The 20,935-nt window shown below is 59.7% G+C and overlaps 1 protein-coding gene and 1 long non-coding RNA gene across 5 annotated transcripts in view; one reads left to right on the top strand and one right to left on the bottom strand.

The window, feature by feature from the left end:
• The window catches only part of PRKAR1B (protein kinase cAMP-dependent type I regulatory subunit beta), an 85,358-nt gene that overhangs the window by 54,840 nt on the left and 9,583 nt on the right, over nt 1-20,935 (top strand). For 3 of the 4 annotated variants that reach the window (XM_061210139.1, XM_061210142.1, XM_061210140.1), the window contains exons 7-9: nt 5,323-5,481; nt 10,568-10,628; nt 15,635-15,756. In XM_061210139.1, coding sequence (XP_061066122.1) covers nt 5,323-5,481; nt 10,568-10,628; nt 15,635-15,756 — 342 coding nt within the window. Of the gene's footprint in view, nt 1-5,322; nt 5,482-10,567; nt 10,629-15,634; nt 15,757-16,191; nt 17,018-20,935 lie in introns of those variants that run through there. The other variant, XM_061210141.1, reaches the window with a different exon arrangement.
• LOC133104408 (uncharacterized) lies at nt 1,241-3,296 on the bottom strand. The gene is made up of 3 exons (XR_009703563.1): nt 3,168-3,296; nt 1,732-2,660; nt 1,241-1,566 (listed from the first exon to the last, which is right to left on the bottom strand). It is a non-coding gene; the product is annotated as an uncharacterized LOC133104408 (long non-coding RNA).

Genomic DNA, 20,935 nt, shown 5'->3' on the forward strand with positions numbered 1-20,935 from the left:
GGCTGTCAGGCTCCACGGGTCACGGCCCTCCAGTCTGCTTGCCTGGTGTTCTGTTTTTTGTTTTTTAATTGGTGAAGTACACATAACATAAAAGTCGCCGTCTTAACCGTTTTAAGGGTCCGGTGCAGGGGCACTAAGCACGTTCACACTGCCGTGCAACCCCCCAGCATCGTCTGCAGAACTTCCTCATCTTCCCCACCTGAGACTCCGTCCCCGTGAAGCACTGGATCCCCTCCCCCTCCCCCAGCCCCGGGCCCCCACCCTCTCCTTGCCGTCTCTGTGACCCTGACGCCTCCAGGGACCTCAGAAGTGGGACCACACAGTGTCTGTCCTCCTGGATCTGGCTCATCTCACTGAGCATCACGTCCTCAGGGTTCATCCATGTTGTAGCAGGTGTCAGAGTTTCCTCCCTTTTTAAGGCTGGGTCACATTCCACTGCATGGATGGCCCACGTCTTGTTTATCCGTTTACCCGTCGTGCCCGCCTTCGTGGCTGCCACCCTGAGCCGTGCTGCTGTGGACGACGCGGCTGTGCAGGGACCCGGGTGTGCTGCTGTGGACGACGCGGCTGTGCAGGGACCCGGGCGTGCTGCTGTGGACGACGCGGCTGTGCAGGGACCCGGGCGTGCTGCTGTGGACGACGCGGCTGTGCAGGGACCCGGGCGTGCTGCTGTGGACGACGGGGCTGTGCAGGGACCCGGGCGTGCTGCTGTGGACGACGCGGCTGTGCAGGGACCCGGGCGTGCTGCTGTGGACGACGCGGCTGTGCAGGGACCCGGGCGTGCTGCTGTGGACGACGCGGCTGTGCAGGGACCTGGGCGTCCTGCCCTCAGGCGTGGTCTGCTGACCGGCCACTTCCTGGGCGCGGGGTGGCCATGGCCCGAGCCGGCTGTGAAGCTGTCCTGCAGCATCTCACCCACAGGGTGTGTCTGGGGGCCCAGCACCCCTCTTGGTTCCCTGCTGAGGTCCTGGTGGCCCTACTGTGGCCAGAGGCTGCTCTGGAATCACGGACAGGTGACCCAGAGCCCCCTGTGTGGTGGTGGTAATGTGAGGACAGCTCGGGGAGGGGACCGGTCCTCGTGCACACCCCACACCGGGCCCTTGACGGGGCGCATGGTCACCCCGGAAGTAAGTGGCACTTCAGACGTGGATTGGGACCCTGATGGGACCCTGCCTGTGGGACCTCGCAGAGCGTGGTGTCTGTGGGGGGAGGGCGGGAGGAGGCCAGGAGTGTGGCGGGTTCCGAGGAGGGAACCTGGCTGGCGGCTGGCCTCCCCTGAGGAGTGGCTGCTGACCCCGTGGGGCTGGTCCACGTGACCCGGGCACCACAGACAGGGAGCTGGGAGGGAGTCTCTGGGAGGAGTTGCCTCTCAAGCAAAACCAGACAGTCGACTTTCCCCAGGTGTTTTGGGCTAAAGAGGGTTGAGGCTCGGAACCGGGTTTACCTGGGAAGAGCGACCAACGTACCCGGACTCACCTGCACAGACTCACCTGCTTGGACGCCCCCTCTCTTTGCGGCCGGAGCCTGGGACGCCGAGGAGCTGGGCCATTAGCTTTTTCTCACCATCTGTGAAACCAAAAACAACAGCGGCTGGCACGCCCAACTCGCTTCCTTGCCCAGGCGGCTCCGGGTGGCGTGGGAAGTGGCTGCGGGGGGCAGGGGGGCTGAGGCCGCAGGAACCCCCCATCCAGTGTAGTGGATAACTCAGTGACTGATCCTCTCTCCACTCACCCAACAGTTATGTCAATTGAATTTCCGTTTTCTGTGGAGTCGAGTGTTGAACCGAAGTGTCCCGGGTTTGGGGGCAGGCGGGGAGGCAGCCCCCCTGGCGTTCCCAGCTGCTCGTCTGTTTTGGCGGGGCCGAGGTCCCCATCTCAAGTCCCCCTTGACGGAAACGCAGTGCCACCTGTGATGCTGCTGCTGGGGTCTCACTAAGCAGATTCTTGTGCCTTCAACCCAATCACTGTCTCTACCTCCGTCCAAAGTCGAATCAGAGCTGGTCCATCGTGGGCAGGCATCAGCATCACCTGCTGAGATCCTGGCCTCTGGGCTGCACCCCTGGGGGTCTGATTCAGTCGGTCGGTGTCGGGGGTTGGGCGGGGGGCGTGCGCCTGGGTTTCCGCAGGTTCCCAGGTGATGCTGTGCGCCTGGTCCGCACACCACCTGTTGAGTAACGTGGTCGAAGGCTGTGTTTCTGGGACGCCTCTCGCTCCTCCCTGCTCCCCTCCCGCCGCCCCGACCTGGGCTCCAGCTGCAGCAGGGGGGGCATCCCAGATGTGAACCTGGCCTCAGCCGTGCTGGAACCTTCTGGTCCTGAGACGACCATCTCCCTGTGTGGTCTTGCTGCATCCAGTGCCCTCCGAGTTCAGTCCTGCCTCAGGGCCTCGGCTCGTCCTGTCCCCCCGCCTCAGATCTCTTCCCCCTGGTCTTTTCAGGGGGCCCCTCAGGCTGGGCTCGGATTCCCCTCCTTGGAAGTCCTCTCTGGACGGTCTGGACTGAGGCTCTCCCCTCCCTTGTCTTCAGGACCGGCTCTCGTTTTCATGACAGTTACGCTTGTGTGATGATCACCAGCCAGTCGGCCGGTAAGTCCAGGTGAACAGGAATCCACACACTCTTCACCGCTGAACCCAGCAGTTCGAACATGCAGGGCGCCCAGGGTGCTGGGGGTGACACGGGGGTGACAACGAGTGAACGAATGAACGATAACAGCCGGGCGGGAGCTCTGGGTTCAGCCGGAGGCACCGAGGCAGCGGCGGGAGCAAAAACGTAGCCCAGTAGGGCCTCCCACCACTTTTCTTGTAAAAGAAGGAAAAACAAAAATGAAACAAAGCACGAAGTAGCCCCTTTGCGTGCCAGCTGGGGTGGGGCCGGGCACTGCGCGGCCGTGGTGACAGAGGCCAGTGTCCCGAGAAGGATGGCCCTTTGTGCTCCGTGGGGCGGCCCTGGCCCGTCCTCGCCTCCGCACAATGCTCTTCTCTGACGCCTCTGAGGACGCTGTCGGGACCTCGGTGAGGAAGGGGTCCTCACGGCCCCCTGGTGACGCGCTCCGGCCCAGGCGCCCTTGGTCCTGTGTGCCCTGCGGTGGCAGCTGCCTACACGCTCTTTGGGGACACACCCTGGGGAAGTGGAGGTGCAGCCGCTGCTGGTGCCTCTCCCAAGCCACCTACCGTGTTGTTCCCTGGGGGGCCCTGTGCTGTTTGGCGGGTGATGGGGGTGGCCTGCCCCCCGGCAGCCATCCGAGGCGGTGGTTCCTTCTTCCCCCGCACACCCTCCCCAGGCTCCGTATGTCCGGCGAGGCTCCCAACCCGAGATCTGCGGTCCTCTGAGCCCACGTCGCTGTGGTGACCCTGCACCGACAGAGCAGGCGCGGGCGCCGGGGGAGGGCCGGCCGGTGCAGCCTGGGGAGACGGCGTTGAGCAGATCGCGTGATACCCCGTGACGCCGCCAATGCACCCCGACCCCCTGCATCACCCACGAGACTGAGGGCGTTTGGTCACACGCGAGAAGGTTCGAGGCCCCCTTCGGAATCGGAGCTGAAACTAGACAGCACCTGTCACCCACAGCCTGGGGAGCGGTGGTGCGGCTGTGAGAACAGGCGGACCGGACCCAGCGCTCAGACTCGCCCGGCACAGAAGGAAGTGCTGGGGTTCCTTTCAGCCGCACCGCGGTTATCTGAAGGCACCTGAGCCCTCGAGGGGCCCCGGGAGCTCCTGGCACCTGGAAGCGTCCCGCGCCCTGACCTGAGTGGTGGGGAGACCCACTGCACTGCATGCTTAGGGTCGCACAGGTTAAGGTTTGAGAGTCGTATCCATGCAGAGAGGATTTTACAAACGTACAAGCCCTGTGAAGGGAGGACCAGCCGCGAGAGGAGCTGGTGCCAGCCTGGCCGTGCCTGGGTCACCATGACTGCCCCTCCACAGACTCTGGTCCCCTTTGAGAAAACCACAGGTGGCTGCTCTGGGGATGCTCTCTGTGGGGAGCATCTCGGGGGCAAAGCCGGGCGGACACACTCCCTGCCTCCTGGGAAGGATGGGCGTTGCCCTGACTCCTCGACGGCCTTGCTGAGTGGAAGCTGGTGTCTCTTCTCCCCGACACCCGGCAGGGGCATCGTGCAGGCTCGCCGTGCGGGCAGGGGCTCGCGGGGACAGACACGCAGGCCCTAGGTCGCTCTGTAAACTGTCATCTCCATTCCCCTGACACCTTGTGGTCAGGCCGGCCACTGCTCCCCAGCCTTGCTCACACCGGACTCCGTTATCACCTGCGTGGTGCCCCGCAGACTGGCAATTCTGTGCCTCAGTTATTATCAGGATAATGAGTCATTGATTCCATAAGAATTGCTTCCATGATTCATCGCAATCCATTCTTTCCCGACATGCATGCTTTTTGCCAATGGGAACCATTCTTTAAGCTCATTGACATCGAGGGAATGAACAGTGGTTGTGTTAATTTATAGTAAGCGAATCTGCATAATAAACAATCCGGGCCATTCTTGCAGGATGCGGACGTGCGGTCCCTGGGTAGTAGGGACACTGTGCGGCGGGCGCCGCCCTCCCAGGCTGAAAGGGAATCTTGTCCGCCTTCTGGGCTCGGCCCTCGGCGCCAGCCTCCGCTCCCATTGACCGCAGGCCCGGGTGCTTGGGTGCTGCCCGCGGGGAGCGAAGGCCCCGGGGAGGCTCGGGAAGCCTGGCCCCTTCCCGGCCGCGGGGCCTGCCGGTGGAGGTGGGCCAGGGGCCGGGCTGCTCCCCGGAGCCTCGGGCAGCAGGAACGGCAGGGAGGGCTGTCTGTGAACAAAGTGGGCGAGGTGGAGGGGCCCACACGGGTGGGGCAAGAGCGCCATGGCAGGGGTGACTCCCTGGTGTGTGGTCAGGGAGCCCGAGGCCCAGGTGGACAGCCCGTCTCTAGTCGGTGAGGAGCTGAGTCGCAGGCCAACCTGGGAGGTGGCGGGACTCGCTCTCCTGTGGACCAGGAGCCGGAGCGGTGCGTCCACCTGGGGCCTGGCCGGTCTCATCGGCACTGACCGCTGAGGACCTCCGCCTTTGTGCCCGTCCAGCCTCGGCTCTGGGTAGGGCTGGGCGTGAGGTGGGCGCCTTGGCCGATCCTGGGCCTGGGCAGGGCAGTGCCGAGTTCTGCCTGCCTGCAAGGGATCTGGGGGCTGCAGCGGCCTTGTGCCCTCCTGGGGGATGGAACGGAGGGCTCCCCGCGCAGGAAGCAGCAGTGTAACCCCAGGCCCCCGGGACGCTGTCCCTCTGTCCCCCAAAGGTGTATGTGGACGGAGGGTGGGTGGCCCCAGCCCCCGTGACGCTGTCCCCCTGTTCCCCAAAGGTGTATGTGAACGGAGAGTGGGTGACCAGCATCAGTGAAGGCGGCAGCTTCGGGGAGCTGGCCCTCATCTACGGCACCCCCAGGGCAGCGACTGTGAAGGCCAAGACGGACCTCAAGCTCTGGGGCATCGACCGGGACAGCTACCGGCGCATCCTCATGGTGAGTGAGTGGTGCCTGCGTGGAGGCTTCGCCAGGGCTGGGAGGGCAGCCAGCCAAGTCTGATGCCCACCAAGCATCTCGCGGGAACCCTGGTTGTGTCCAGGTGGGGGCCATAAGTAGGGATGAGAAGGGTGGCGAGTGTCGAGAGGGGGTTCAGGAAGGTTACCCAAGAGGCAGGCAGACAGCTGGGGAAGCCCCTTTTGCTTTCCTCCCCCATTCTCCTTACAACTGTCTGGAATGTGGTTGTGATGGCTGGAGTTCCAGCTGCCATTCTTGACCATGAGGTGGCGTTCCCCAAGGTGGTGGAGCGAATCACTGAGAGGAGCCTGGCCTCTGGGGGCACAGTGGGACCACAGTACCGGGCAGGCTGCTGGCCTCTAGGATTCCTTAGTTGGGGACTGTCGTTTTAGGTTTTCTCACATGCAGCCAGCCCCTCTCTCAGTTGGCACGGTGTGGGTGCAGGTGCGCACACCCGTGCAGGCTCACCATGGGGCTGTCGGTAGCAACGGGGCAGGTGTTCACGGAAGGCTCTGGAGAGGAGCCCGTGCGCTGAGAAGGCCCCTCCCAGGCAGAAGAGGCGGGACCTTCCCGTGCCCGCTGAGTGTCCGTCCTGCACACGCACTGCCGGGTTCTCGGCGCTGGGACCCGTCAGGGAACTGGGAGGCTGACGTGCTGGTGGAGATGACGGAGCAAACATACACCTGCTGTCGACAGTTTCCACGGAGAATGATAAAGCAGAGAGGGGCAGAGGTGGGGGCGGGGACCGATGTTTTAAAGAAAGCCCTGAGACCCCCCCTCCCTGAGACCCCTTTTGTGACGAGGTGGTGTCGAGCAGAGGCCCAGAGCAGGGAGCCCTTGGCTGTCCAGGGGGAGAGTGTTCGGGCAGTAGAAACAGCCAGTGCAAGGGCCCTGGGGTGCAGGCCTGGCTGGCCTGTTCGTGGACCAGTGGGGAGACAGGATGCTGGGATCCTGTGGTGGGTGGGGCGGGGGCCTGGACTCAGAAGCTGAGTGCACCGGGAGCCCCGGCAGGAGTGTGGGCAGAGAAGTGGCAGGAGCCGCCCTGGACCCGGTGATGCCCGGGCACTTGGGGGCCTTCTGGGTGAGAGTGGAGAGAGTCCCGATTCGGGAGGGGTGGAGGGAGGTCCTGGCTGGCCACTCTGGTCTGGGGGTGGTTCCCTTGTGGCTGCAGGTCTCCGGGCAGAGGCCCCTGGGAGCTGAGTGCCCCGTCCTCGCGGAAGTCACACTCCTTGGCTGTCCGTGCTCGCCAGTGGTGACCGCTGGGCCAGGTGCTTTTCTGCTGGTCAAGGGTGGTGCTGGAGGACCTGGGCGGGGGTAGGCTCATTCCTGAGGGCAGCCCCCAGGGGCTGGCGATGGTGTTTGCTCAAAGGTGGCTCCTGTGGGCCTGGGATCCGAGGAGTCCTGATGGCCTGGAGGGAGGTGACCGAGGTGAGCACATTGCTGGGAGACCCCGGGGCTGGACGTGCCGCTGCCAGGTGTCCTTTGGGCCTTGGTTGTCTCCTGAAGACCAGCCTGGGCGATGCAGTTGCTGGGGCGGGGGCTGTGGTTTGGGATGCTCTGGGGGAGGCCTGGGGAAGGTCTGGGATGTTTAGGACGGGCTCTGTGAGCTCAGTCCCAACTGAGCCTGGAGAGCCGGTCCTGCCCCGGGGGACCCCTCCAAAGGGCAATGAGGGAGAAGGGGTTGCCGGCTGCCGTTCCGGCTCCGCTGTAGCTCCTGGCCCTTCGTGGTGCAGGGAGGGGTCAGTTCAGTCCTGGGGGCATCTGTTTCGTGGGGCTCATCGTCTGTGCACTCGGGGGTCATCCACTGGGGGAGGCCCTGCCCTCCCCTGGGAGGTGAGTCCTCGTGGAATGCGCCTCCCGCTCTTTGGTCTTAAACCTGCCCATTCCTGTTTTCTCCGGGAGAGATCACTGTCTGTTGGGGGAGGCGCCCCAGGCACCCTCCCCCTCCCTGTCTCCTCTGGACGCACCTGGCCCGTTGCATAAGCCATTGTTTCTCCGCCATCGTCTGAGTCGTCCTTGGCTGTGGGATTTTTGTGGCTGGAACAGTACATTCAGGGAAGTTCCCAAACCACCGAGGCAGCTGGCGCTTCCTCTGTTTTAATTCTGGATCCCCGGGCACTAAGAATAGCCGCGGCTGTGCTGGGAGCCTACAGAGCCCCTGCGTCTCGGGAAGAAAATGACAATGTGGCCCACTCGGAAGGGAGTGTCCGTGGACGGCGTCCGTTGCTGCATCAGCCCGTGGCTTGGGCGGACTCGGATGCGCCCATCGTGCGACGAGTGGACCCTGAGCTGGACACGTGTGGGGGACGCGGGATGGAGGCTGGTAGTGTCTCCAGGGAGAGGACCACCCACCTCTGAATCCCAGAACATCTGACCCGAGAGGTTCCGCTGCTCCACGTGCTACAGACAGACGGACGGATGGATGGAGCTTGGCGAGGCCAGCCACGTGCGCCACCTCTGAGCAGGACGGGGGCTCGACCCCCTCCGGGCCCCCAGGCAGGGGCCAGCGCCCCCGGACTTCATTCTTTCAAGTTTCAGTAACTTTTGTTCACCCTGAATCTTATGTGAGACCCCAAGTGGGGATTGATGAGTGCAAAATCCTGTTGTGGAGTCTGGGCTGGGGTCTCCAGAGCCCCACTTGCCTGGGGGGGCCCGAGACCCCCGGAACCAGGTCCTGAGCTGCAGCGCTGAGCTCCCACCCCACCTGCTTGGGCCCCTGGCTCCCATCCATGAAGTGGGGCAGCAGGGGCCTGGGACCCCCTTCTCGTGGGGGCTGGGGCGGGGTGTGTGTGTGTGTGTGTGTGTGTGTGTGTGTGTGTGTGCGCGCTTCATTGAATGGCTGCAAGGCTGGTCGGGATTGAACATGTAAGGGGAAAGGGTGTTTGGAGTGGTCGGTCCAGGTGGAAGGGTCATCTTACCCGACGTAGATTCCCCCTCAGCCTGGCGGGTTCACACCCTCCCCCGAGCTGCGCCCCGAGCGGCCCGGGGGGCAGGCCCGCTGTGAACGCTCTATACCCAGGGGTGTGTGTGCTATGGCCAGAGCCCTGCTGTCCGCCGGGACCCAGGTCCCCAGCCCGTCCTCGGGGCCGACTCAGTCCGTGCAGGTGGGGCGTGGGGGGCGGTGGGCCTGGATTTCATGGACATTTTAGGTTCCAGTCCTAGGACAGAACGCTTCCCCGGGACAGCGGGGTGCACTGGAAGGTGCAACAGGAGCCTCACGTTGGGCATCGGTTCCGGGCTGGCCTCACGCCTGCGCCAGTGGGGCGGGGCTGGGGGTGGGGCCGTGTCTCCAGGTACAGGCAGCCCCGAAGTGAGGTTCCAGGCCCCGCTGCTGGCGGTGAGGTGGTAGGTCAGGGAGTGCTGTCTTCCCCTCCCTGCCCTGCCCATCCATCCCCATCCATCTGTCCCGGGTCAGGTGAGGGCCCGGCTGTACTGCCCTGCCGGGGGGGGGGGGGGGGGGGGGGCGGGGAAGGGGCACGTGACGAATGGGCGGCTATAGGAGGACGTGCGAGGCGTGGCCGGTGCTGGTGGTGGGACGTAGATGGTCCTTCTCTGCGGTCTCTGCTCCTCAAAGTCGGCCCGACGGGACCCCAGCACAGGGATGTGGAAACCGAGGCTGCAGGAACCAGGGAGATGGGCGGAGCTGAGCCGGACCGGGCCCCGTCCCCCCCGCCGACCAGCGTGGGTCCTCTGCAAGCATCCATGAGGACGAGGGTTCCAGGCCCCGCTGGCTCCTTCCCTCAGTGTGGCCTTGGGCAGGCCCCATACCTGTGACGGGAGTTGTACGTAGGGCCAGCCTCACCAGGCACAAAGCCCACCTTGGGGTTGCCGGCAGATGTGCTGCAAAGCCCCCCAAGTGGGGGTCCTGGCAGCCCCCAAGGTGACGGGCTGGCGCCCCGGACACCTGTGTGATGCATGAACCGACAGTGGGGGCTCCCGGCCCTGCCTCCCCGGCCGTCTCATCCCAGGAGGAAAGCTTCCGACGGGAGGCGCCTTGGTCAGCCTTGGAGGCGGGTCTCCTTGCCCGAGGGTCCCGGGCGGCCACCTCCAGCTGTCATCCTGCGGCGGGAGATGGATGGGCCAGTTGTGCCGAGCTTTAATGTCTAGGGTTCCTGGGCAAACACGCCTGCATTCCAGCGGGTGGGCGTAGCTGCTGGGAGGTCAGCGGGAATATAAATTATCTTTCAAAAGAAACGCCTTTCTCGAGGCCGGCGGGGTCTGAGACGGCTCGGCTTGGGCTGGGGGCTGAGCTGAGCTGAGCATGCTGCCACCGCAGGCGTCCAGACCCGCCGCAAGCGGACACACAGGGCTCCAAGACTCCTAGGTTCTGCCACTGACTGCCTGGACACCGTGTCCCCTCCATGGCCGCCCGCCGGCGGTGCAGGAGCCCCATCTACGCCCTCTTGGTCCAGTTATGATGTGGCCTTGGGTCCCAGCCCTGTGGGGCTCTTTGCCTGATGGAGGGGCCCTGGGGTGTCTCTGGGCTTCTGTGAGGGAGGCAGGGAACCTCCAGGATTCCAGATTCGAGACTCGCAGCCTCTTTAGCGCTGGTCTGGCCCTGAGCCACGGAGAGCCGATGGGGAGTCTGAGGCCGGGTCAGGGGGCGGTGCCGAGGTCCTCCCACCATGTCAGCTGATCGATGTCTGCTCGCGTCACTTTCACAGAATCCTGTGGGACAGGAATTAAGATACCCCATCGTCCAGATGAGGAAACTGAGCCTCAGAGAGGGGCAGCTGGCTCGGGGCGTGCGGATACGGAGTGAGGGGTGGGATTTGAACCCGGGGCTTCTGAACCCGCTCGAGGTTCAGGCCTCCTGGCTCCCCCCATCCCGTGGGTTTGGATGAGGCCCAACCTCACGTGTGCGGTTAGGACAGAGACCCCAGAGGGGGAGGTGCGGGGAGGTCTGGGCCGTGAACGGCGGCCGCTGCTCAGGCCCTTGCTTGTTCGAGGGGCTTCTGGGGTCTCCTTTTAGGAGTTCAGTGTCACTTGGGGAATTTGGGAATGTGGAAGGAGTCGGGGCACGAAGCCCTTCTGAACACCTGCTTCTCTGTGTCTCCCCCTCCCACAGGGCAGCACGCTGAGGAAGCGCAGGATGTACGAGGAGTTTCTCAGCAAGGTCTCCATCCTGGGTGCGTGCCTCCCACCTGGCCGCCCGGGGCTGCGGCCCAGCCGTTTCCACATGCCGTGCAAGTCTGGGACACACATGCGTGCGCACACCTGTGCAGTGCACCCACACACACACATGCACACACACACAGATGCATCGTGTGTGCAGGCGTGTACGTGCCCACGAACACACACACACACACACACACACACTGTGTCTGCCCTCCATCCATCCGTGCTTTGCGTGTCCGTCTCTCTACCATCAGCGCCATTCTCTCCACGTTGGTCCATTTGGAGCTCGTGACTGTGCCCACCTGTGTCGAGCGTCTTTCCTGACCTGTTTGGGTTTTCCTCCATGGGGGTTCTCGTGTGCCCCCTGCTTTTCTCGTCCTGGGATCTGAGAGACACGTCGGCCACATTTCCATTGACTGCTGGGAGTGTCAACAAGGTTCTCTGCAGCAGAAGTTTTTCAACGTTTTGAAGTTGCTTTGACATACACGACAATGACGTATCATTCTGGACCAGCCTGCCCAGTAGAACTTTTGGCAGCGATGCAGGTGTTCCGTATCTGTGTGGAGCACTTGAGAATTTTAATTTTATGTCATTTTAATCAGTTGGAATATGAATCAGTGTGTGTCTAGCAGCTCCCCTTAAGGACAGCTTGGGAAAGTGAGTGACGTCTAAGTGCTAAGGCCCTGGGAACTGTGGGAAATAACCGTCCAGCAGGAGTTCCTGCGGGAACATCACAGCCTTAAAAACCCCAGGCTGGACTTCTGGGTGCAGGTGGTGAGTGAGGCTTAGCCTCCTTTTCTAAGAACCTTTGGAGTGAGAAGGAGAAGAAGCAGGTGCACTTTCGTGGGTGCAAAGGCGTCAAGGAGACAAGAATATACAATGGAGAAAAGACAGCCTCTTCAATAAGTGGTGCTGGGAAAGCTGGACGGCTGCATGGAAAAGAATGAAGTTAGAACACTCCCTAATATCACACACAAAAAACCCCTCAAAATGGATTAACGACCTAAATGTAAGACTGGACAGTATAGAACTCCTAGAGGAAAACATAGGCAGGACACTCTTTGACATAAATCACAGCAAGATCTTTTTGGCTCTGTCTCCTAGAGTAATGGAAATAAAAAACAAGAATAAACAAATGGGACCTAATTAAACTTAAAAACTTTTGCACAGCAAAGGAATCCATAAACAAAACGGAAAGATGACCTGCGGACTGGGAGAAAATATTTGGAAGTGATACTACTGACAAGGGATTAATTTCCAAAATATACAAACCTCCTATACAGCTCAATATCAAAAAAATAACCCATTCAAAAAATGGACAGAAGACCTAAATAGACATTTCTCCAACGAAGATATACACGTGGCCAACAGGCACATGGAAAGATGTTCAACATTGCTAATTATTAGAGAAATGCAAATCAAAACTACAATGAGGTACCACCTCACACTGGTCAGGATGGCCATCATCAAAAAGTCTACAAATAACAAATGCTGGAGAGGGTGTGGAGAAAAGGGAATCCTACACTGTTTTTGGGAATGTAAGTTGGTGCAGCTACTAGGGAAAACGGTATGGAGGTTCCTCGAAAAACTAAAAATAGAGCTACCATATGATCCAGCAATCCCACTCCTGGGCATATATCCAGACAAAACTATGATTCAAAAAGATACATGCACCCCAGTGTTCACAGCAGCACTAGTCACTATAGCCAAGACATGGAAACAACCTAAATGTCCATGGACAGATGAATGGATAAAGAAGGTGTGGTGTATATATATATACAAAGGAATACTACTCAGCCATAAAAAAGAATGAAATAATGCCATTTGCAGCAACATGGATGGACCTAGAGATTATCCTACTAAGCAAGTAAGTCAGAAAGAAAAATACCATATGGTATCACTTATGTGTGGAATCTAAAAAAATGCTGCAAATGAACTTACTTACAAAACAGAAAGAGACTCACAGACATAGAAAACAAACTTATGGTTACCAAAGGGGGTAGCGGGGGTTAGGGTGGGGTGGGATAAATTAGGAGTTTGGAATCAGCAGATACACACCACTGTATATAAAATAGATAAGCCGCAAGGTCCTACTGTACAGCACAGGGAACTATATTCAGTATCTCGTAATAACCTATAAGGGAAAAGAATCTGATAAAGGATATATATATATATATAGAACTGAATCACTTTGCTATACACCTGAAACTATCACAACTGTACTTCAATTAAAAACATGGTTAGGGGGCTTCCCTGGTGGCTCAGCAGTTGAGAATCTGCCTGCCAGTGTAGGGGACACGGGTTCGAGCCCTGGTCTGGGAAGATCCCACATGCTGCGGAGCAACTGGGCCCGTGAGCCACAACTACTGAGCCTGCGCGTCTGGAGATTATGCTCCGCAACAAAGAGAGGCCGCGACAGTGAGAGGCCCGCGCACCGCGATGAAGAGTGGCCCCCGCTCGCCGCAACTAGAGAAAGGCCTCGCGCAGAAACGAAGACCCAACACAGCCAAAAATGAATATAAATAAAATAAAAATTAAGAGCTTTGAGATATAATTTTAAAAAATGGTTAATAAAAAAAGAGACACAGACATGGATGGTCATTTCAGCAATTCCTACAATGACAAGAAAGTAGAAACAACCTGAAATCTGTCATCGCAGGAAGGTCCTGGCGTCCGGGTGTTTGTGTGGGGCAGGTTTATACTCCAGTAAAGCGCATGGACTAGGTCTCCGCATGTCAACACGTGTCAACACGCATCTCGGACACAGAAGATGGCGCAGATGGAGGTGCATCTCTGCACAATTTTGGCAACGCTGGGTCCTGTTTACGAAGCTGTGTTACAGTAAAGGTGTAAGACCACCTATGGGGAGGAAACTCACCAAACCCTTTAAGATTTAAAAAAAAAAAAATCCACCAAATCCTTAATAGTCACAGCCTCTGCGGAAGGAGGGAGAACTCAAATTGAGACAAAGGGTTTTATCAGTAACATGACGTGTCTGTAAGGAATAGCTCTGAAGCAAACATGACCAAGTAGTCCTGTAATTTCATTCAGGACAGATGCTGGTTGTGTTGTTCATTCTACTTTTCTGATTATTTTTTTTCCAAATTACAAAAAGAAGGACACGACTGCTTGGAGTTAGTGACATGGGGGTGGTGTGAGGGGGTGGGGGGAAGGTGGGGGGCGGCCGGGCAACAGCGGGGTCAGGTCCCCCGGCAGAGGACACGGCGCAGGCCTGGGGGACGGATGTGAAGATGCACTTGCTGCAGGATGGCTGCCCACCCGGCGCGTCCCTCCCGGCCCCTCCTGCTCCAGGGAGGTAGTAGAGGCAGCTCAGGGGGCCTGCCCTGACCCTATTTCAAGGAGAAAAAGCAGGCTTCAGGCCTCCAGGCAGGAAAAGGGGGTCTCCTGGGAGGGGAGTCGGGGTCAGGCTCAGAGCTGGGCGACAGCGGCCGTGAGGCAGGGCCCGAGGGTCCGCATTCTCCTGAAGTGTCGGCCCCGAGGCCAGTCCCTTCCGGGTGGGTGTGCCTGCCCCTTGGCTGCTGCTGACTGAGGGCTGCCTTCTGTGTCTCTTCTGCGGTGTGTCCGCCACTTTCCCTGGCAGCGTTGAGACCCCCCTCCAGAAGGGCAGCGTTGGGAGTGGCCCCACCCGGCCAGTCACCGTTTTCCCACCTGAGCTGACCGTCCACACCTGGGACCCAGGGATCTGAACGCAGTAAAAATGCCCCCAAAGCTTCCGCTTCAGAAATCGGGGCCAAGGAATCGCCCCGATCTCCGTCTCTTCTAGCAGTTCTCTCCCGGGATTTACGCTGCTGAGGGTGGAAGCTCTGACTCTCCTACCTCGGGACTGGGGTTCCAGGTCTCAAATGCAATAGAAAAACCCACCGCTCAAACAGGAGGAAGAGAACTTCCTAAGCCCAAGGCTGTAAAATCAAACGCCTCTCATCACCCTGGAGGGAAACGAAGCAGCAGTCACACGTTTACCGGCACCGGCTTCCGCGTCAGCACCAACCGTGACCCTCCAAAGTCACCTGCGTCTTCGTCACGAGGTGGCCATGCCAGCCTCCTGAGGGTACCCGGGGTCTGGATCACGGGGCAGCTCCCGTCCGGTATGGCAGCTGCTGGACCAGCGTGCTGGCAGCGGTTCCAGAATCTGCTCCAGCCCCGGGGTTGGTCAAAAGCGTGTCCTTTTCAACGTGTGGCCCTGGCAGGAGTTTTCAAGCAGAGAAATCCCCCTCCTAATCGAGATCTAAAATAAATGCTTTGCTTTGTATTTTTAGCGGCTGACCTACATAAGTGCAGCTGATAAGTGTAGGCCAGAAAAGTTTCTTTGGCCAAAAAAGAAACAGTTAATCAGGCAATCATTAATTTCTTATAAAAGGAGCATGCTATTATTTTTTTCCTTCCTGAGGGCTAGGGGTGGAAAATGACGGGGAAGGGAAGGCGTGAGAAAGGGTGGAAAGATATACAGAATTTGCAAGTATCAAAGTAAGCTTGCCATTGGAATGAAGTATTTTGACCTAAAATAATGGAAGGTATACTACACCTCTATCACAACGTAAAGACAGTTGCATGCTCTTTGAATGGCACTGAATGGTGCCTCTGAATTATTTAAACCCCTTAGTAGCCCTAGTGCTGAGCTGTGATTATACTGTTTGCAAAAATATAGGCAGCTCTGTTCTTTTGAAGATAACAAGGCATTTCATCCTGGGCTGACTTGGACTCACCGTCCAGTGCCTGCCACGTACGTGAAGCCTGTGATGTAGCTTAGACTCCCTCCCCATTCTGAATCCCGTCCACCTGCTGAGCCGTGTACACCCTGGGCCCAACTCACTTGTGAAAATACCCGGGCCTCCTGCACAGAAATTTGCTTTCTGTTTTGTTCATCCTGTGATGTAGCAAAGCCTCACCACCCTGGGGCTGGCCATGTGCGTGTTTTCTTAGATTCTCTGGGGTGGGGAGCTGACCCCCCGACCCTCCCTGGCCCCCATGACACCCCCCCCCGTGTCCCCTGCTGCAGAGTCCCTGGAGAAGTGGGAACGTCTGACTGTGGCTGACGCCCTGGAGCCCGTCCAGTTTGAGGACGGAGAGAAGATCGTGGTCCAGGGGGAGCCTGGGGACGACTTCTTCATCATCACGGAGGTGAGTCCGGCTTGGGCATGGGGAGGGCTCTGCACGGTCCCCAGCCGAGGAGGGCCGCCCGGGAGTGGGGGACGCCCAGTCTGCACGTGCCCCTCCCCTGGGGACCAGCCGTCCCTGATCCCAGCGCTCCGTTCCCCCACCGCCTTCATCCTGCGTGCGGACAGGCCCCCCCACTGGGTATCCTCGCCCTTGAGAATCGCGGGGTCTCCTCTGAGGAAGTGGGTCGGGTCCCCGAGCCCACACGCGTGCAGACATTGCACGGACTGAGCACGCCAGGTGTGCAGGTGAACATGGGGATCCGGACACGGCCGGGGTGTGGGGGGCGCCCTGAGCCGGAACCCGGCGTGACGAGTGCATCCTCTTGGGGGAGATGTGTGAATTGAGGGCACGTGGGATCTCTCTGTGCTCCTTCTTACAACTGCATGTGAATGTCAGTGGTCTCCAGTTGAAAGTTTAATTTGGAAGATTGGCGCCAGATTTTTCCACCTGGACCCGCGTGAGTCACTGTTCCCGCCTCCATCCCCCACCACCGCGACAGCTGGCTCTGGGCCGTAATCCGAGGCCGCCACGCTCAGCCTGTCACTGATGGGGGCGAGCAGCTGCGTGACCGGTGTGTCTCCCCCCCCGCCGCCTGGGGCTGCGCCTAGGCTATGGTCCCCGGGGCCGCCTCGCCATGGGACCCTCCCCATGACACAGACCCAAAACTATGTGAGTTTGGCTCACTTCCTACTTCCCTGGCCCTCCTGGCGGGAAGAATTTCTGTCGCCTGCCGGGGAAAGCACATGCTCCAGCTGCACGGTTTGCCGTCGGAGAACAGGAGCCTTCAGCGCGGCAGAGGCTGGGGCGGCTCGAGTCTGAAACCCCGCTCTGGTCGCGGCCGCGGCCGCAGAGAGGCTCACTGTGCCGTCCAGAGAGAGTGGTGCCAGCCTTGGGGTTGGTGCAGAGAAAGGAAGTGACAAAGGCTCAACCCCTGGTGACATTTGGCCGACATCGCCGGACTTGGAGCCACTTTCTTGGTTTAAAACAACAGAAGCGACTTCCCAGGCTGCTGCTGTCGGCGAGGATGCTCCGGGTCCCGCTGGCTGGCACCTGCCCACCTCTGTGCCTCAGTCCACAAACAAAGTCCCGCCCTGTGACCCGCGAGTTCCGTGGGGACTTTATCTGGGCTCCCGCAGCAGCCCCTCCTAGGAGGGCGTGCCTGCGGTTCGTCCCGCCACCTGCCTGCTGATCACGCAGGAAAGATCTGGAAGGCTGTGGGGTCAGCAGGAGAACCACCTCGGGAGGGTCTTGATGGCGCCAGCACAGAGCTTTACAGTGTGCATTTGGGAACCGGGACCTTGGTCACCTCCCGGTCCACATCTCGGCACTGAGCCTGGGGCGGGAGGGCCCTTGGGGTTGCAGCTGAATGATGGACGTGGTTCCCACCTGAGCCCCAGGGCTGGGGGTGCTTCTGCAGGAGCCCTGTGGAGGGATCCACCCACAGGCAGCACTGCTGTCCTGGGGTGGGTGACTCATTCAACAATGTTTCTTGAAAGAAAGGGGAAAAACCACAGACAGAACAAATGAGGATGCCTGCCAGCCAGGTCTCCCCTCCGTAGACCTGAGAGGCCGCAAACCCTGCGTTTCAGCTCCCGCCCCGGCCGTGACCTCAGAGAGGTCATCCCAAAGGCTCATGCCTGCTCCCCCCAGAAGTGAGCCCTTGGGGTGAAAGTTACGGCTTGACTCAGAACATTTCCAGGGCTTTTCTCTCAGGACTTTGAGGGAACTGTGGTCCCTCGAGGTCTGTGTTTTTTATCTCAGATCGTCCTGCAAAGATAGCCAGTGTCTGGCTCATGGTTTCTGGAAGATGTTCCAGCAGAGAGGTGCTTACGCCCTCCAAGAGCAGCTAAGCCTGCCGTCGGACGCAAGGGGTGTTGGGCTTTACACTGGCCTGCACCGTGTTTTTTTAAAAAAAGTTTGCATTAATTGTCACTATTTAAAAATCAGGGGACTTCCCTGGTGGCACAGTGGTTAAGAATCCGCCTGCCAAGACGCAGACCTACTAGAGAATGGACTTGAGGACACGGGGAGGGGGAAGGGTAAGCTGGGACGAAGCGAGAGAGTGGCATGGACATATATACACTACCAAATGTAAAATAGATAGCTAGTGGGAAGCAGCCGCACAGCACAGGGAGATCAGCTCGGTGCTTTGTGACCACCTAGAGGGGTGGGATAGGGAGGGTGGGAGGGAGATGCAAGAGGGAGGGGATATGGGGATGTATGTATACATATAGCTGATTTACTTTGTTATAAAGCAGAAACTAACACACCATTGTAAAGCAGTTATACTCCAATAAAGATGCTAAAGAAAAAAAAGAATCCACCTGCCAATGCGGGGGACATGGGTTTGAGCTCCGGTCCGGGAAGATCCCACATGCCGCAGAGCAACTAAGCCCGTGCACCACAACTACTGAGCCTGCGCTCTAGAGCCCGTGAGCCACAACTACTGAGCCTGCGTGCCACAACTACTGAAGCCCGCGCGCCTAGAGCCCGTGCTCCGCAACAAGAGAAGTCACCGCAATGAGAAGCCCGCGCACTGCAACGAAGAGTAGCCCCTGCTCGCTGCAACTAGAGAAAGCCCGCGTGCAGCAACGAAGACCCAACACAGCTAAAAAATAAATAAAATAAAATAAAATAAAACAAAAATCAGGTATTTTACATGAAAACCTGGATCTCTTCTTCTTGAACTCTGGATCTGGCCACTTTGGCTCTGCATCCCTGCCTGGCTGCAGCCAGCTGGACCCAAGAGGCGGCTGCCCCGGGTGTGACATGCTCCCCACTTTGCCCCAGCCCTCACCCTGCCTCCTTGCCTCACCGGCGGGCTCTGCACACACTTGCAGGCCGTTGAGTTTGCAGCCTCGGTTTTGATGGTTTTGAGGCCGAGGGAATGAGCAGCTCTGGCCGACACAGACAGTCGTCCGTTATTCTCTGGGGCCAAGGCCACGGGTAGAAAAGTTGTGAAACCGTGTGAAAGACAGGGGTCAGAGGGGGCTCCTCACAGAGCTCACAGGGACTGTGACAGTGGGAGCTTCGAGTGTGACCCAGCGGCTGTGTAGTCTGACTCACCCGTGAGGTCCTTCCCCAAGGACACGCAGACAGCAGGTAGTGGGTCCCAGACGCCGCCGTGTCTTGCCCCTGCATCCCTGCTCTGGACCCGCCCTTTTGCTCCGGGAGTGCTGGGCCCTCACTGTGGGCGTGAGCGTGCGTGTGCACGCATGTGTGTGAATGTGCACATGTGCACGTGTGTGTCCGAGCATCCCGCACTTCTCTAGAGCAGCGTGAGTGGTGTGCGCACTGCTTCCTGTGTTTCCTGTGTGTCCCTACCTCCTCGCCCTTCCACTGACGCCCTTTGGGCCGAGGGTGTCTGTCTGCATCGTCTCTGCTGCTCTGGGGCTGGACGTTGTTCTGGCTCATCCATTAAAGGCTGTCAGAGCCGAGTTCCGTGATCGTCTTCGAGGGCGAACCTGGCGCCACGACTGTGTGGTTTGTGTTACGGGCAGCGTGTTCCTTGTAGATTCACCAGGAGATGGTGGTGGGTGGGGTGGGGACCCTCTCCAGGGGCTCCTGACACCTCCTGCCACAAAAGCTGTCCGAGGAGGGCCTTGGGAGAGCGATTCGGGGACGGGGACACTGCTGGTTCTGTTGAGGGAGTTCAGCTTTGTGGCCGAGTGTCCCCCCACCGCTGACCGAGGAGGTGGCGGTGGGGGCAGAGTCACAGTAACAGCGATGGTACGGGCCCCGGAGTGTAACCCAGCCCCCTTGGAAGGTACGGTTTTCACAACATCGTAAAATGTATTCGAAGTGGTTTCCTTGGCAACTTGGATTTTTTTCCCTTTTCCTCTGTGGTCCACCAAATTGGGTAAGTCACGGTGGTGCCTCAGGGTTCACAGGCATCACACGCTCAGAACTGAAATGCAGCCTCAGAGACTTCTGCAGCCTCAAGCCATTGTCTCCCACGGGGCCAGAAGTGGTCACCGGCCGCACCTGAAAGGGGTGTGATGTCCGCCCCACAGCCCTCTTCTCTCCCAAGACTACCAAGGTATGAGCCGACGTGGCCTTTAGAGGACTTGGCGGGAAGATCTGAGCAGATTCCCTCGAACAGGCTGCTTGCACATGGATATGTTCCAGCGCATCGTCCGCCCCGTGTTCTCGTGACACCCACGAAGCTGACAGCCGGACAGGAAAGGACGTTTCCGCTGCGGATGCGCCGGGAAGGGCCCCAGGCCCCGGGACCCGCTGTGAGGGCTGATTTCATGGGTCGACTTGGCCAGGCCTCAGGACCCAGATGTTCGGTCCGACGCGGGTCTCCAGGTGTTTCTGTGAAGGTGCTTCTCAAATGCGGTTGACACCGATGTCAGCTGACCTTGGGTTGAGCCCCTGACCTCTGTGGTGAGCGTGGGCCTGGTCCAATCAGTTGAAGGCCTCCTTAAGAGGAAGAGGACCAAGGTCCCCCAGGAAGAGGGATTCCCCACAGCCGGCCTTGGCCTCTGGACTGAGTCCCGGCACCCACTCTTCCCTGCCGGCCTGCCTGCAGAGTTTGCACGTCAGCCCCACAGTCGTGCGAGCAGATTCCCTAACGTAAATCTTTCTCCAAGTGCACAGGCCATTGGTCTTCTTTCTCCGGAGAGCCCTGACCAGTACCACTGCCTTCCGACTCTTCCGGGACAGTCAGGCCTCTGCTCAGGTGGGTGTAGGGACCCGGCTGCTCCGAGGCCCCAGAGCTGCAGCGGGCGGGGCCCGGGGCTCCTGCCGTGCGTGCTGGCCCTGCGAGCGGGGCGGGGCTGCGGGACCCTGGCTGGCAGGCCTGGTGCTGCCCTTTCTCTTTGTGGAAGCAACACCTGCGGGGGCCATGCTGGCCTTGGGGCCAGGCCCCCGGCTCCCTGCGTGTGGACTGGCCGAGTCCCGCTCCTCCCCTGTGGACCGCAGGCCGTGCCAAGGCCTCATCTAGGGGAGCGGGAGCGCGGGCTCCCCCGGGCCCCCGCCCTTGGCTGGGCCTCAGTCCATCCCTCTGTTCTCCTGGGTGGATGCGGGTGAGCACAGCCTGGGGCCGGTGACAGGCTGCTCTGGGAGCTGTTTCCCCAGGTGTGGAGGCTGGCAGAGACCCGCACCTGCACAGACGTGAGAAGCGGCTCCTGCAGGC

Source organism: Eubalaena glacialis, chromosome 13 (assembly GCF_028564815.1).
Source record: "Eubalaena glacialis isolate mEubGla1 chromosome 13, mEubGla1.1.hap2.+ XY, whole genome shotgun sequence".
Taxonomy (NCBI): Eukaryota; Metazoa; Chordata; class Mammalia; order Artiodactyla; family Balaenidae; genus Eubalaena; species Eubalaena glacialis.